Source organism: Xiphophorus couchianus, chromosome 11 (genome assembly GCF_001444195.1).
Source record: "Xiphophorus couchianus chromosome 11, X_couchianus-1.0, whole genome shotgun sequence".
NCBI classification, from domain to species: domain Eukaryota; kingdom Metazoa; phylum Chordata; class Actinopteri; order Cyprinodontiformes; family Poeciliidae; genus Xiphophorus; species Xiphophorus couchianus.
Genome location: NC_040238.1, coordinates 25,002,047 through 25,018,172, shown reverse-complemented (window position 1 = coordinate 25,018,172; position 16,126 = coordinate 25,002,047). Strand labels below are relative to the sequence as shown.

Sequence of the window (16,126 nt, the reverse complement as noted above, 5' to 3'; positions counted from 1 at the left end):
CTGGAGCCGAGCTGGCTGCCATCAAGAAATTACACAACCAGGCAGGAACAGAAATGGGGAACATTCTTATGTCAGACTGGTGGAGCATAGAAAACAGCAGAAGCCACTTCTCCCACTTCTGCTGGCACACCGCAGTCCAACGTCCCCTGTGAGTTCAACCGTGTCCAATCTGAACTCTGGAAACCCTCCAGACAGCAGGTTTGAAAAGCTATCCACAGTGAGTCATCGGCTCTTATTACACAGGCTGAGGAGGGTCTTTTGTTGGAGGAGAGAGAGAGAGAGATGAGGGTTGTTTTCAGAAAAGACAGTGCGGTACTAATAATTCAGCAGATCATTTGCAGTAAAGCCCGGAGACATTCTCGTGTCATTGTGTCGAGCTTTAATGCATTTTTGATGCTTTTTGCGCCGCTTGTTGTTTTTTCTGTGCGAGTTGTTTGGGTTGCATCAAACCTCTTAGTTTTGCTACAGGCTAAACTGAGAACAATACTCTTCCTACCATCCTTGCTTACAAGAAAAACAAATTCAGCAGTTCAGAAGCGTTGCAGTTCATTAAGAAACATGTCATAGTGTAGAAACAAAAATAAAAGGCCTTCCATCTTCTGTAAGCTTGGTTTTCTCTTTTAAAGCAAATAGTGTAGAACAAGGGGCTGGTTTTTTACCAGGTTAACTCGTTGCTACAGCAACCCATATTCTCCTAGACTCTAGGGGGCAGTGTAGGAGGCATATGGCAATCGTAACATGTTTAGAAGTAAAACAAACAAACAAACACAGTTGTTAGCAGGAAGGTGGTGCATCTGCGACTGTGGTGGAGGTATTATTGTCTTTATGGACGGGATCATTAAGGTGGATGTCTTTGTGAACTCTTGCTTGTCCGCCATGTGTTTATGTACACAATTGTCCGTATTATTATAAAATTTCAGAGGTGTGCGTTGCGGAAAATTTGGTTGCCGCAGAAGGGTGTGTTTGCTGAAATGAGGTAGTTTGGTTATATGGCACCAAACAGATGCGATTAGCGTAAAATCGAGCTTTAACCGGGTATGAGCTGGTTCTCATCAAAGTTTACAAAGTTTGTTAAACATTTTTGATTTAGTATTACTGGTGAGATGGACTCATAGAGCAAGGTGGCTCTAACCCTCCCCCACATGTTGCTACAGAAGGATATTTTTTTCACACTTAGACGAAAGAGAAATTCTGTTTCCGTTTTGGTGCAGCCTAAAAGTTTTGGTTTTATTACCCACCAGTCACAGTAAGATGAAGGTGACACTGTTTTTAAAAGTGGAATTTGTCTACAAGTAACATTGCTGTTTTGCAGGCTACATGAGCAGGTAACCTAGCTAAGTAACTAGATTATATTGGTGTGGAACACAGCTCAGAAAAAGTACTTTTAGTGTAGTGTTTTAGTGTTTTTGCTAAAGTGGATCATAATCAAAATGACAGATTAAAGATTAACCTATCATGTTGCAGCAGTATTAAGAATAATTCTTAGGGATTCACATGCTAGCTGGCCAGATGTCGAAAAGCATCTCATCAAATTCTGCTGTTTTGGTCTAGAAAGGCATCAACCTATGTCAAGTTATAATTTCCCTATTTTCAAATTGTTTTTGAGTTAGTAATGTTAACTCTATCAAAGAACCAGAAGTACATGTTTTCTGTTTTCTGATTTTCATGCTATTCAACCTCTATAGTTGTGGTCCTTTGTTTTCCTCTTGATCACCAAGAAAACCCATTTATTTAAAACGCTTCCCTAAAGTCTAGTAACTCCCCTCTGCTGCAGTGGATTTAGTTGCCATGTTTGTTTTTAGCCGTGGGCTCACATCATGGGCTTTCCTCTTTTCCAAGCCCCGCTCCGTACAGGGTCACAATTGTGGTCACAACACGAGGTTTCCACAGGAGAGAATATTGCCGTCATTTAATGTTCCAGCCCAGCGCCTTCTAAATATACTCGCTTTCCCACCAATCGACGCCGTAATTTCAGCCTTTGCTTACTTCGACTCTGGTGCGCACGAATTAAAGAGCGCGCCATGTGGCCGGAGCCTCTCTTTCTCAGGCAGATGTAACGGAGGCTGGCTGTTACGTGGGACTTGCTCAGTCATAACTTTGCGTTGCGACAAACACGGTGACTAATCACGCCTCGGACTCGCTGTGGTGACACCAATCAGCAGCACTCGTCATTTGGAGTGTTTTTAAAGCATGACTGATGTGCCGTCTCCTCACACCAGTGAGTCATGCGCGTGGTGGGCGAGGAGTTCTGGTTAGCAAGTGAGAGTGGATGGGATGCTCAACTTGTCTCAAGTAAAAATAAGGCATCAGTTGTTTTCTGTCCAAACACGAGGCGGTGTTTATTGTGCAACGTCGGTGTCTGTTTTTAAAATTTCAAGAGAGACTATCCACACTTTAGGTTGTTGTAGGCTTTTTTTTTTTAATTGCTTGTGCACCAATCAGTTGATTAGCCTTTTATTTTCCTACTTGTAGTATGGAAATGGTACTGAAGGTTTTAGTAGTACCAGTAAAACTTCACTGCATTTACGCAAAAATTTTTACATAATAAATACAATACAACAAATCATGTAATAAATACATTATGACATAACATACATTTGCCTACGTCTAGATTTAGTTATGTACTGCAAATCTAAAGCAATCACAGAAAATGCAGTGTGGGAAAGTGAAATACCTAGATGCAACGAGACGCCAGCCAATTCAGGAGCTCCATTTATTTTGATTGCTATTGCTTGGCTGTACCTACAAGAACGCAAATAAAAATGCTAGCCTCTACGGCAGCCCTCAGGCAGTTTCCACTGTACGTATTAATGCACAGTGTGATATATTTGGTGATTGAACTATTAAAATAGGTGGTAGCCATGAGCATTTTTAGAGGGAATCTCAAGTATTTGCAGATTTCCTTTAGTTCATGTCCCATAACTGTCTAAATATTTTGACATAAAAATATTATAGCTGAATTTGTCCTTTTGAAGGCAAGAGAAGAAGTGTAGTAGTTTTTTTTCAGTCAGATAATTGACTGAAAGAAAACCACTTTGGTGCTTTTACTTTAAAATCCATATTGGTGGTGAAAACTGAATTTAGTCCACCAATTTCTCTGGCAGGTTTTAAACTGTGGGAATGTTAAAATGTTTTTATACCTTAAAATCAACAATAGACTTGAACCTACCAAGGATTTCTGACTAGGATGTAAAGCAGAACTGATATTTAGTTTCAAGTTTGGTTTTAGTTACGATTAGTTGCTAAAATTGGCTCTTAGAATAGTTTTTTTTATTTCGTCATTTTTTTATCTTCCTCATGACTCTATACTCTCTCTGTATGTATGTATATATAGAGGTGTTTTTTATTCTCAAAGCTAAATGGCATGAGTTTTGATGCAACTGAATCAGAATCTGATGAGTTAAAAGACGTATGCTTTGATATAATCTTGTAATTCCCTCATTTTTGGTTGATTTTTAAAGTATAACTAAGAGCCTGCCACGCATTTTATTCTTTTGACGGTTGCTTATATTTATGCTTAGCTGCTGCTTTTGCATACGGATCCAGATGCATCAAAGTTCTTCGCCAAGAAAATCAGACTGAACTAAAAATGAAAAATCGACCCATGATTATCTATCAACTCTGATTATCTATCACGGTTTCAGTTTTAAAATTCCCCCAGAGAAGTTCGGTGGTTTGCTTTCAGGTTCGGATCCACAGCAAACAACAAGTGACTGTTCCGCCTCAGCTCGTGCCGTGGCGCGTTTAATCAGACCCAAACAATCCTACAGAGCAATTTGTATGCGCGTGAGCATCTCAATGTCACACTGAAGTAATCAAATGCATTAACTACTCTTTGTTTTTCTCTCCCTCCGCTGCCCTCTCCTGCTTGGCCGTTTTTTTATTCTTCCTCAACCGATGGTGTGCGACGTCCACAGAGCTCCCAGCCGAAGAAGGTAAATATTGATTCTTCTAATGAGCTGCCACCCTCCTCCCTTTACTACCTGATTGAGTGTCCTGTGTATGGATCTTTTGTTTTATATAGACCTGCGGGTAAACTTTAGGGTTGTTTCCTGCAGGAGTTTCCCACCCATCAGCACACAGCACTACTCCTTTGTAAACAGCCTGGCTTTTCCAGCTGCTCATTATCATCATCATCATCATCTCAGAACTAATGTCAACACGTCGCTTTGCCTTTCTGGGCGATCTTGTGTCTTGATCTCGATGTGATGTGTGTGACGTGTCGTTTGCACGTTTCAGGGAAATCCTTGTGGGAGTTGGTGGTGGAGCAATTTGAGGACCTCCTGGTCAGGATCCTGCTGCTAGCTGCCTGCGTCTCCTTTGTGAGTACCAGCTAATTAAAACGCCGCCGGCATGCTCCTTATTTCTGCTCTGTCTTCATTGTAAATGTAAACCCAGTGGGACTTGAGACCCTAATTGGACAATGGACAATTGCTGCCTAAAAGACTGCCCTATTAGCCACTTTATTCTCCTCTTGGGACTCTCAGAACCCTACAGAACGGTGAAAAGGTTTTACCCCTTTACACATATCTACAATTTTCTTTTTCAATTTTTACTTTATTCTATATGGAAATATAATTTACCTCCATCTTAAATCATGTTTTACTTCAAAATAACCATTTTTTATGAGTCAGTTGCCAAACTGACTCATAAAACTGCAGGTTGTTTTGCAATCCAACCTGCAGAATCAAGAAATCATTGAATAGAACCTGCCTGACATAATGAAGTAAGCTAACCAAAAAAGTATGATGTTTGAAATATAATTTTTTAAACAGACAAAATTAACCACAAAATAGCAAGAAATCTCTACTATCCGCTACTACTACTTTGTCTTTCAATCTGTGAGGTTTATTGATACACATTCTACCTGATCACCCTCATTTATCTGTTGTAATTTTAGAACTGACTTAGCTGGTGAAGCATTCCCACGCATTCTCAAACAGCTTGGTCTTTCCTATTGGCACATGAGCCACCTTCTCTAAAGGGGGAAAACATGTTTGCATTTGTCTTGCATGTTTTTTTTCCCCAAAGAAGCGCAATAGTTCTTTTGGCTTCCAAGAACCCTGAATCTACAATCGCACTGTCACTCTTCGTTTACTTGTGCTGTTTTTGATATTGTTTAGGATGAAAAAAATACCAGGATTCATTGACTTTGACAGTGATATAATCCACTGTTTGCTTAACTTCCATGCCAGTTATTTTTATTTTTTGTCTCACAACATTCCTTCATATCATGAATTAAAATCACTTTTCCTTTTCACATTTTGTAAATACAGCTCTGGAAAAATAATTAAGTGCCCACTGCACTGAACCCATTGAAAACCTGGTTATGCCACCAAATAACTTCTGAACTCTTCTTGAGTTAAAACCCTAGTATTGTTGTTTCTAAATGAACGTGAACTTGTTTACTTTGCTTTATTTGAGGTCTGAAAGCACTGGGTCTTTTTTGTTATTTTTACCATTTCTCATTTTCTGCAAATAAATACTAAATTTTATCTTGGAATTTCAGAGACATGTTGTCAGTAGATTATAGAATAATAAACAAAAGTTCATTTTACTCAAACAAATGCGTATAAAGAGTAAAATCTGAGAAAACTGATCATTTTTAGTGGTCTCTTAATTTTTTCCAGAGCTGTGTATCTGGAATGTTATAGTTGTACCTGTTCAGTTGAATCTGTGTAATATATGTTCTCAACGGTATCAATGTGGCACACATAAAACCTTTGTATAATTCCTTTTCCCTTAATAGATGAAATCTAAATCAGAAACAGAATTTTGTATCTACTTATGCTTTTCTTATATTAAAATGTGTTTGATCTGTTAAAATGTGACCAAAAATAGAAGGTTTGAAGATGACAAATAATTTTCCCCTCGCCGTATGAAGCGAACCCCTTCGATGTGGAAACATGTGAAGTCTTTCTGTGTGAGCCCTTCTGAGTCCGTCTGGTGTGATTTCTGTGCAGGGAACAAGTACAGTGCGTCTGCCAAAAAAGGAAACAAAACAATGAATCAAAACTCTGTGTGTTGTGGTGCCTCAAACTGTGACCCTGGCTACAGCCTGAGGGAGGAGAAGGTCACAGAGGGTTGGAGGGAGGGAATCCTGCCTGTTTAATGACTTTTTTCCATCTGTTGCAGCACTTCCCCGCTGTCTTGGGATGAAAATTGCTATTGCTATTTCTGGGATGTCGGAAAATCGCTCTAAAAACGCTCATGACAGAAGATAACTCTCGTCAGTGCGTGGACTTGAGCTTTTTATCTGCGTTTGTAGAGAAACGCTGTAGCTGAAAGGCGCTGCTGTTCTAGGTCACTGTGGTTTCAGTGGAGTAAGGCTTTAGTTGAAACACAAAAACAAAACTCAAAACTACGTCGCCGTTGATCGGCTTCTTAAAGAGTTCTCGTTTCGGTGCTCTGCTTTTGATTGAGTTATTTATAGTTCTTTCAAGAGTCTATTTCCTCAGTGTTTTGTATGTTTCCACTGGGGTCAGGGAGTGGCAAAAGCGGAGTGGAGCTGAGTCAAAGTTAAACCCTAAACCTGGAGTCATTTGGTTGCAATTTTGAATAAATTCAAATTGGGATCACGAGATTTTCCAGCCTCCATTGCTTTGCACGACAATGAAGATCATTAAAGTAAAATGGATCTGGTCAGGTCGCCTAAATACTTGTGTAAATCTTCAGAATATTTTTTTTACAATTTTATTTCAGGATTTCATTTTGCTTTTATCTAGAAATGTTCTTTTTCTTTTTCTTTTTTGGTTAGTTCTGTTTTGCAGTGATGCACCGATCAGACTTTTACCGGCCGATACCGATATTCTGTTTCTCTGAAGTCTGACCTGCTGGTTCTGACTTTTGACACATTCTGATATCAATGCATAAAAAATAAAAAAAACACCGGGGGAACAAGAAGGTTCTTTGACAGAAGTAGTCATTTTAAAATACAAGAGGAAGTGACAAAATAAATGACTATTAAGCTTATAATCCCAACCCTGCAGGAAAAAACTTCTTTTTCAGGATTTGACCTACTGATCATAGATCAGAGCCAAATAAGGGAAAAACTTTCAGATTTATATCTCTGGCCGACTGATTGGTGCATCTCCTGTGTGTTGTTTGCAGTTTTTATTTGACTAAGCCGCTAAAGTAAGCCACAACCCCGTAAGAGGTTTTACTGGAAGGAACCACACAGCAACCCCCCTAACCACCGCACACAATTAAAACTGGAGCACCGCCTCACAATGTGGGCTCGGGTTAATGTTAAAAGTCTCATCTAATACAGGAAGAGGCCTACACTTTTTGTCAGTATTCTAACAAACAAAGCTATTTATTTATTTTTTATTAACTCTGAGTTCTAGTTAAGGTCAAAGTAATGAGCAAATCAATTTTATTGAATTTGCTTGCATGCAAAAGAAAAGACACTTTATGCCTACTATGGTTCCTCCCAGAAAATTTGCTAAGCTCGGTGTTTGGGTGCTAAGCAGTCATTCATCCAGCAGTCCGTTGGGTTTTGGATTAAAAATGTTTAAAGTTGACAAGAAATCTGAAAATATCATCTCACAATTATGTTATTGAAAGATTTGAAGATTAATATCTGAACACCATCTTTAAAGTGTTAAACAATGCAAACATTTTAAAAATACTTAAATAAATAAGCAATGCTTAGCCTGGTGGGGGCACAAGTAAAGCCTGGTGGCCCGCCAGGCTTATAATGCACTGGGGAAAACCCTGGACTATAGTTGTTTGTTTGTGAGCATTAAGTTTTGGTGTGATGAGAGCTGAAAGAACAGAGTTAGTTTTAGGAATCAAGTGACGAAGCAGAACACAATCAAATTTCAGGCCACTTTTCCTCAGTAAATGTCAAAACCTCAAAATCAACCCTACTTCTCTCTTTGTTTGAACTCATTAGCAGTGAGATGAAAGCACTTAAGTATTCAAGGTGGCCTCTGAATGTATGATGATTGTCCCGAGCGCCTTTTGAGCCGTTCTCGGTGCGAGGGCTGCCGTCATTGCCCTCCAATCTCAGCTCGGTCAGAAGAGAGACCTAGCGTCCCAAATGGGGGGGAAAGATGAGCTATCGACCAAGCTCAGGCTGCCGTGATGCCGGCGCGCGCCGGTGCTCAATACTCCACAGAGAATATATTCTGCTGTCACTTGATGGGTCCCATAGAGACCGCCGTGGCATAGATCCACTTTTATTACTGTATTGCTTTTGTGGTTGAGCCGTTCAGGCTATGAAAATTATAAATAAATAAATAAATAAATAATGGAAGCATATTTGGTGCTTAAAATCACACGTTTGTAGAAACAAACAAAAAAAGAGCTCAAGAGAAAATTGAACTTCTTTTCACCAGGCACTCAGAAGTGCAATGCCGACTGAATGTTAATGATGCCGTCTCTGCATTTGCACAAAACTAAGCCAAAATAAAGAAACAGTGTTTGTGCAAACCAAGTCGTGCCTGACTGCTTCCATAAGCTGGGAAAAAAAAAAAAAGGTGCTGTTAATCAAATGCACCGCTCAGCTTGATTCCCAGTCGGCATGACAACCTCTTGGTATGATAACATTCTGGGATAAGTAAAACAGTTGGATGGTATTTGCACAGAAATTTGAAACAACAATGTCTGACACGATTTAATTGCTTTAAAAAATTAAACAAAAATGCAATAACTGCAATAATCCAGCTGCTGGATTATCAACATATTGTCAATAATTATTGACAATATGTTTTCTGCAAGCATAAAAGAGATTATTTTTGATTCTTGTCACAGACTTTCCACAGCATGACTGTCTGCGATTTTCATAAACGGCGATTTCAGGCGATTTTCTTTCTTACAAGCAAGCGAAAAGTGCAGTAGACTTCTTTCAGCCAGCTGGCCGGCAGTGTGCAGCCGCAGGTGGGAAAGGGGCAACAAAAAAAATGTAAGCTACTCTGGAACTATAGGTTTTGTGGTTATTCTTAAAACTGTAAAGTTGAAATGGGGGGGTATTCTTCTCATTGTGTCCGTTGTTTTTTGGGCAAAATCTATCAATGTGGCATCTAGAAGTGGATCTGTTAAGCCTATTCAGATGTCTACATTTTTATTTTTGCATTTAGACAAACAAAAATGTTTTTAAAAGCTTGTTTCTTACTGTGTTTTTAAATTTTATTTTACTTTTTTTTTTTAAAAAACAAACTACTTTATGTCATAGGCGGTACTTTTTTGTATTTTTTTCCCCCTTTGTTTCTAGCTACAAAAAAGGAAAACTGAGACTTTGTTGCTTAAAGGAAGTTACTATAAATTATAATAGTTTTATCAAAGGCAAACTAGCAAAAGAATAAAACATTGGGATAGTTAGATAACAGTAACCTGTTGTTCATTTAGCCAAGCTAAAAAAAAAGGAGAAATGAGAAGTCAGTTGGTATATAACCTAAGCTAGCTAAATGTGTGCTAACAGACATGTTTGATAAAAGCTAATTCAATCAAGCTTTAACTAGAAACGTAAATGTTAGCTATCGGGGGCTTTGGCATTTGTCTGGACGGACTGGGGGTTGGTTATTATTGCATATTAATTTGAGCTTCTTTTTCCAGATTCCTCTTTGAGTGACTTGTTTCGTTCTGCCAGCGTCTGGAGAAAATGTGACCGGAGAGTGAAAAATGTTTGCTGACTTATGTTGTATGTTCTTCTAGGTGTTGGCTTTGTTTGAAGAGGGAGAGGAAACTACCACCGCCTTTGTAGAGCCTCTTGTTATTCTGCTTATCCTCATTGCCAACGCTGTTATTGGAGTATGGCAGGTGAGAAATGTTTTTCATGCAGTCTGTGTATAACATTTCATGTGAAAAAGCCAGAAATTTGCAGAATAATGCAAATTTAACAATGTCCTAACCCTGGTTATAACCAAACTAAAGCTAATTATGCTGGAATGTACAGATCCATATATTTGTTGTGTTAAAACTAAAACATAATGTTGACGTTCCAATAAGAAGGGATGAGCAGCGAGATTGTGATTGACAGCACTAAGACCCGCCCCCTGGCTCTGATTGGTTGTTTCTAGTTGGCACTGGGAGAAAGCAGAGGAGCTTGATTTTTTTTTTTTTTTCACACAGATTGTCTGTCATGCTATACTGTCATGACATATTGACAGTTTTGACAAATGTGTAAAAATAAAAGAGAGAAGTGTTTTTATAAAAGTTACAGGCTGCAGTTTCAACAACAGCCAATTTCTCAGGTAATCAAAGATCAAGCATGGTGATAATGATTAGGGAATCTTTCAATCCTTGACTTTCTAGATAATAAATATATAATGGTTTTGTACACTGGAGTTTAGGTTTTGATCATTTCAGAACTTTAAGAGTATTTTTTATTACGTCCTGAATTTTAGACTTCATAGAGAGCATACTTTGTTTTTCTCATGACCGTTTACATATTCACATACCTAAGTGGTTATAACCATTACGAACCTGTGCATCCCAGTTAATTACAGGTTGGGATTTATCCTGTTAGCCCATTACGATGTGACATGTCTGTCAGGTTAGGACATGATCATGTAAAATGTCACCCCGCTTAATTTTCACTGAAGTTAAAGAAGAAAGCCTTTTATTCAAGATCCCTAGTAAAAGTAATGTAAAATATGCTTATTCATGCTCACCATGCTTAATCTTAAAACAAAATGCTGAGAAATTTATAGAATTCTCATTATGAAGGCAAATATCTTTTTTGGCCGTAGCACATTTTTACAAAACGACCTTTAAGTGAGCGCATTTAGCGTGAACATCAGTTTGAAGAAGAAAATGCTAATTTCCTCCTGATGCATCCTTTTGCTCCTTTTATTTTTCTTATATTTTTTGCCGTTCGCTGCGCAGGAGCGGAACGCAGAGAGCGCCATCGAGGCTCTGAAGGAGTACGAGCCGGAGATGGGGAAGGTGTACCGCATGGATCGCAAGGCCGTCCAGAGGATCAAAGCCAGAGACATAGTCCCCGGAGACATAGTGGAGGTGGCAGGTTAGCCGAGGCTGAATTCTCACTGTCACTTCCTCAGATGAATTTGCGCTTTGCCACACACACAGACAGGCTGCTGTCCCCTGGCTGCCTGCGCGGCCCCATTACTACTGACATACACAGAAAACACTCTTTACCTTTCATTCTTCAGCCTGGAAAGACTGTTGGAATATCTCAGACTGGATTATATAACTTTTCTGTAACTGTGCAGGTCTTGCGTTCAGCTGTATCTGTTTGTGTGGAAGTTTGCTGCAGTCTCTGCTCTTATTTAAGACCCGGTTTAAGTTTCCACAGCTCTCTCTCTCGCTCTCTTTTGCTTTCCATGCGCTCAGTCTCACCACCTGGACGCTGCTTGATGTTTGTTAACTCCCCACTCACACTCTGCCCCACTCTCCTCCAACACACACACATTGCAATTCCCCTGCTGTAAAGTCGTGAATTTGTGGGCAGTCTGCGCTAAAAATAGCCTCGTTTGTCACTTGGGAGCTCCACCAACATCTGTGTATTCCTGGCACACATGCCCCCGAGGAGATCACACCAGCATCAACACGGCTGTTTTTTTGGGGGGGGGGACTGTAGTAATCCTGGGCTCTCCCTGGCTGGGGATTTGTTGGGATGATTTATGGGAAGAGATGTGGGTGGGGGTGTGTGTGATAGAAAGAGACAGAGAGAGGGAGAGAGAGAGATCAGGGTGTTCATTCATAATTACAACACAGAGAGGCAGGGAGAAGGAATATAGCTGCTGCCATGGTTTCAACACCAAGGTTCAAAAAGTGAATATCAAGAAAGAAAAAATCATCAAATCGCTCCTAGAGAAGCCCTCACTGGCATCGTTAGTTTTCAGGAATGAACCACAGAGAAATAAATCTCTCCTTATACACTGGTTAGTAGACATTGAGCATGTTTTACTCTGCTTTTTTTTTTTTTTTTCTCACGACAACACTTAGTTGGAATTCGGGCTTGTTACAGCCAGCGTCCTTGATCGCACATGAATGTGTACTCAGTCATACGAGGACAAGCCTTCACAGGTAAAGCTTTACTGAGCTCAGCCCCTGCCTTACCTCCCATCATTACCAGTGCTGTCACCAGCACTTCTCTGCTCGGTCCGTCTCTACGTCACTGAGCTTTAAGAGGTGTTGTGGGTTTTTAGTTGATTTTTGAAGGGGTGGTGTGTTACTGCTGGTGACCAGCAGCTAGAACCTTGATTCAACTACAGGAATGGGCAGGAGGACAAATATTTATTTTTGGGATTATTCTCAACTGATTTGGTGTCTGGTTGAATAAGTTCTTGATGCTGAACTTTATCTCTGATTAGCAGAACTATGGAGAGTTTAGAGATTAAGTGGAGTTATCCTCACTAATCATACCTGTAGTAGAAAGACGAAACGAAAAATTACCTAAAATGGACAGAGATCAATGTTTTTATGCTGAACTAAATATCCTTGTGGGAATTCTGATATTACTTTCGGATTTTCTTTGTTTAGTAACGTCTGCTGCTTGGTGCAGAATTTCAATTAACTGGTTGTGATTTGTTGTTATTTGTCCAAGCGAATTCAGTATTTGCAGGGAATACTGGATGAAAAAGACCAGTCTATGATTGGCCGATGGTGTGATAAAATTTTCATACACCTTATCACGCATTTGCTAATACTGTTACTGGTATATAAAATAAATCTCATGAATCTCTTAGCCTGGAGAAGGGGCAATTAAAGCCTGGCGGCCCGCCAGACTTATAATACACTAGGGGAAACCCTGCCTGAGATAGACAAGATATATAACAACATTCAAGATATTTCTTCCATCCTTTCATTCATAAGCAGTCCAGGGTTTCCCTCAGAAAACTTGCTAAGCCCGGTGGTTGGGTGCTAGTCATTCATTCAGTGGTCTGCTGTGTTTTTGAGTTAAGAAATGTTTAAAGTTGACAAGAAATTTTTAAATTTCACTTGATAATTATGTGTTCTTGGAAGATTTATGCTTGAATACCGACAAAGTCTTAAAAATTGTAAACATTTTAAAAAAGCAAAAACAAATAAGTAAAGCTTAGCCTGGTGGGGGCCCAAGTAAAGCCTGACGGCCCGCCAGGCTTACTATACACTGTGGGAAACCCTGCAGTCATTAATTATCTATGGCAGGGAACAAAGGTGAAGTCATGTGAAAAAATAGAGAAAAATGACAGAAATATTTTTATTTTAAGCTGTTATGTAGTGGTGCAGTTAGTTCAGCAAGCAAACAAAAGTCTCAATGTGTGTTTGCTGCAGAATGTAGATGCTTAGATTTACTCTGAAATGTCTAAACTTAAATGCAAAAGATGATAAAAGCACAAGTTTGCTGTACCTCAGGGATGCTTTTATGTAGCAAAATACAATAACCCAAAACTTATCAGCACGAAAGTTCCCTTTTCTTTTATGTCTGTCACTGAATGTTTTTATTGGAGGTAGCATTCACAGCACTCTATCGAGAAAGCTTGCTGGTGATTTGTAGTAATGATGATGCGCACCTTTCTGCAGAGTTGTGAAATGCACAAAGTCATGCAGGGAGTAGTTCCAACCGACTGAAATAATGCTGTTGCTTAGCAGTTTTAAACAGGGGTAAACATCTGAGGTCCGTCCTCCAAAGTAATCTTCAAAAAACATCCGTCGGGGATGTGCGGCGCTCTGAATCCTGTTGGGATAAGGTGACAGAGAAAACACATCATTTTCCTCCACTCTACTGATTTTTCCCGCCTTGTCCTGTGCTACAGATTACTCTGCGGTTGTTCCACAGGAACCCGATGTGGGGGGGAGAGGTGGTGGTTCAGAATAAACTGTATGGAGGCTTCGGAAAAGGAGCAAACGAGCGAGTGTTCCTGAGGAGAGAGGAGAGCATAAATATATTTACTCAAGTTTCCACCAGCGCTGCTGACAGTGCAGCAGCGTGCCAGGCACGGTTACGACGCGGTTTGATTTGTGCCTCCGCTGGAACTTTCCTCTCTTGTTTGAATGGCTTCACTGCGGCGGTCAGGTTGTCAAGAGTTACCCGGGAGTTTATATGGAACCCAAAAGAGGGAAACCTACGCGGCGTCTGTCCAAAAAAACAAGTCACGATGACCCCACACGTGAAGCAGGATCCCCGCTCCACTAGGTTTACGCAAGACCGTTAGATTTAGCTCAGAGTTCTGCTGAATGGATGGAAAACTGGCTTTAGAGTTTTGTTTTTTTGTTAGGAAAGCATGTGCTATGTTCCAGTTGCCGAATTAAAACTAGAGTGCAGTAATCCTCTTTATCATTTATTCCTTTAGCTAAAGCTTGGCAAAGCTCTATAAGCATAAAATCTCTTCTTGTTGCCTGTGGCAGAAAGAGAAGGTAGGCGTTTGAACAGCATGTCTTTACTGCCCTCGGCCTGTCCGGCTACACCGAACCTGCAGCCTCCAACCATCTCCTACACACACACAACACACACACACTCACCCACCCCCGCACACATTTCCCAAAGCACCTCTCTCACCCTGATTTACCATCAGTCTCATAGAAGTAAGAAGTAAAACCGTTAAGGAACACAAGATAGTGTTCTTACAAAACACTGTGTCGAATTATGATGATCGTTAATTTACAGTATCCATATGTGAAACGTGATCTAAATTATTTCATTAAAAATAGAAAGGCAATTATCGCTCCTACTGCTGGAGAAAATGTCACTTATTATCCTCATTAAAAGGTCTAGAGATACATGCAGCTCACGACAAAGGACCATAATTGATTTTCTCAAGTTTTCACATTTACAGTCAAATTCAATAAATTAGAATATCATGAAAACGTTAATTTCAGAAACACCATCACTGTGAAGCACAATATATAGAACACAGACTGAGGTTTTCGAGGTTTTATTTGTCTTTTATGCTAATTTTTCTTCTGCTTGCAGTTGATGAAAGCATGACATCCAAGTTTAGAATATTACATCAGACCAGGGGCGATTCTAGGATCGGACCTTTAGGGGTGCTTAGCCCCCAGCCGGGCTAAGACCCATGAGAAGATATTCGTTGGTACGGTTTTCTAAACCTAACTGCTTATTTACATACATTCACAAACAAAATTAAGAGACATGTTGTCAGTAATTCACAGAATAAAAGAACAATGTTCATTTTACTCAAACATATACTTATAAAGAGTAAAATCAGAGAAACTTTTAATTTTTTCCAGAGGTGTATAAACTCAGTTTGACACAGAATCTCAAGACCACATCATACCTGCCAACATTGAGACACAAGCAGCTGTGGAGTGACACATTCCTAGTGAGGTCTGCTCCCCTGGAAATTAAAATAAAATATACTCAAAACTATGCATTTCCAGTCATTTGAAGAACATTTTACTAAATTCATAGGATTAATAAACCTAAAACCGGTTTATTATCAAGGTAGAATTTCAGGTTAATGACTCGTGAAAACAAGTCATTAAATATGGGACGACTCCGGGATGGGTGGCAATCCTATTCAGGGGTGCCGAGACGGGGCTAGAATTGCCACTGCATCAGACCAGTAATACAAGGATTTTTAATACAAAAATGTGGGTTTAAAAAAAGTGTATTTAATACTTGCATAAAGATTTTCAAATTTGACAAAGCAGCCTCATTGGAACACATATTCTGATTTATTGAATATGACTAAAGATTTCACTGTTTACACACTTTAACTGAAGATAATCTCAGTCAAGTCTAGAATTCCCAATGCTTTCAACATTCTCTTTCTTTTAAAATTATTCTTTGGCACTGTTAGCAGCTAATTTACTGCTACTTAATTTTTGTTGGCAGCTAAGTAGCAGTTAGCTGCTAAGTACTAATGGTTAGTAGTTAACTGTTAGCAGTAAACTGTTAGTAGTTTACTGCTAACAGTTAGCTGCTAACCGTAAACTACTAACAGTTAACTGATAGTAGTTAACGGTTAGCATCTAACTGTTATCAGTTAACTGATAGTAGTTAACGGTTAGCATCTAACTGTTATCAGTTAACTGATAGTAGTTAGCGGTTAGCAGCTAACTGTTATCAGTTAACTGTTAGTAGTTAACGGTTAGCAGTAAACTGTTAGCAGTTAACTGTTAGTAGTTAACGGTTAGCAGCTAACTGTTAACAGTTCACTGTTAGCATGTTGAAAAAAAGTCATGACTAGCAAAATTAAAGCATTCCCCTTCA

At 39.5% G+C, this 16,126-nt stretch overlaps 1 protein-coding gene across 2 annotated transcripts in view; it reads left to right on the top strand.

Moving 5' to 3' along the window:
* atp2a3 (ATPase sarcoplasmic/endoplasmic reticulum Ca2+ transporting 3) overlaps positions 1 to 16,126 on the top strand; it is a 54,385-nt gene that overhangs the window by 13,150 nt on the left and 25,109 nt on the right. For both annotated transcript variants that reach the window (XM_028030786.1, XM_028030785.1), the window contains exons 2-5: positions 3,918 to 3,935; positions 4,240 to 4,322; positions 9,658 to 9,762; positions 10,831 to 10,969. In XM_028030786.1, the coding sequence (XP_027886587.1) occupies positions 3,918 to 3,935; positions 4,240 to 4,322; positions 9,658 to 9,762; positions 10,831 to 10,969 (345 nt within the window). The remainder of the gene's footprint in view (positions 1 to 3,917; positions 3,936 to 4,239; positions 4,323 to 9,657; positions 9,763 to 10,830; positions 10,970 to 16,126) is intronic.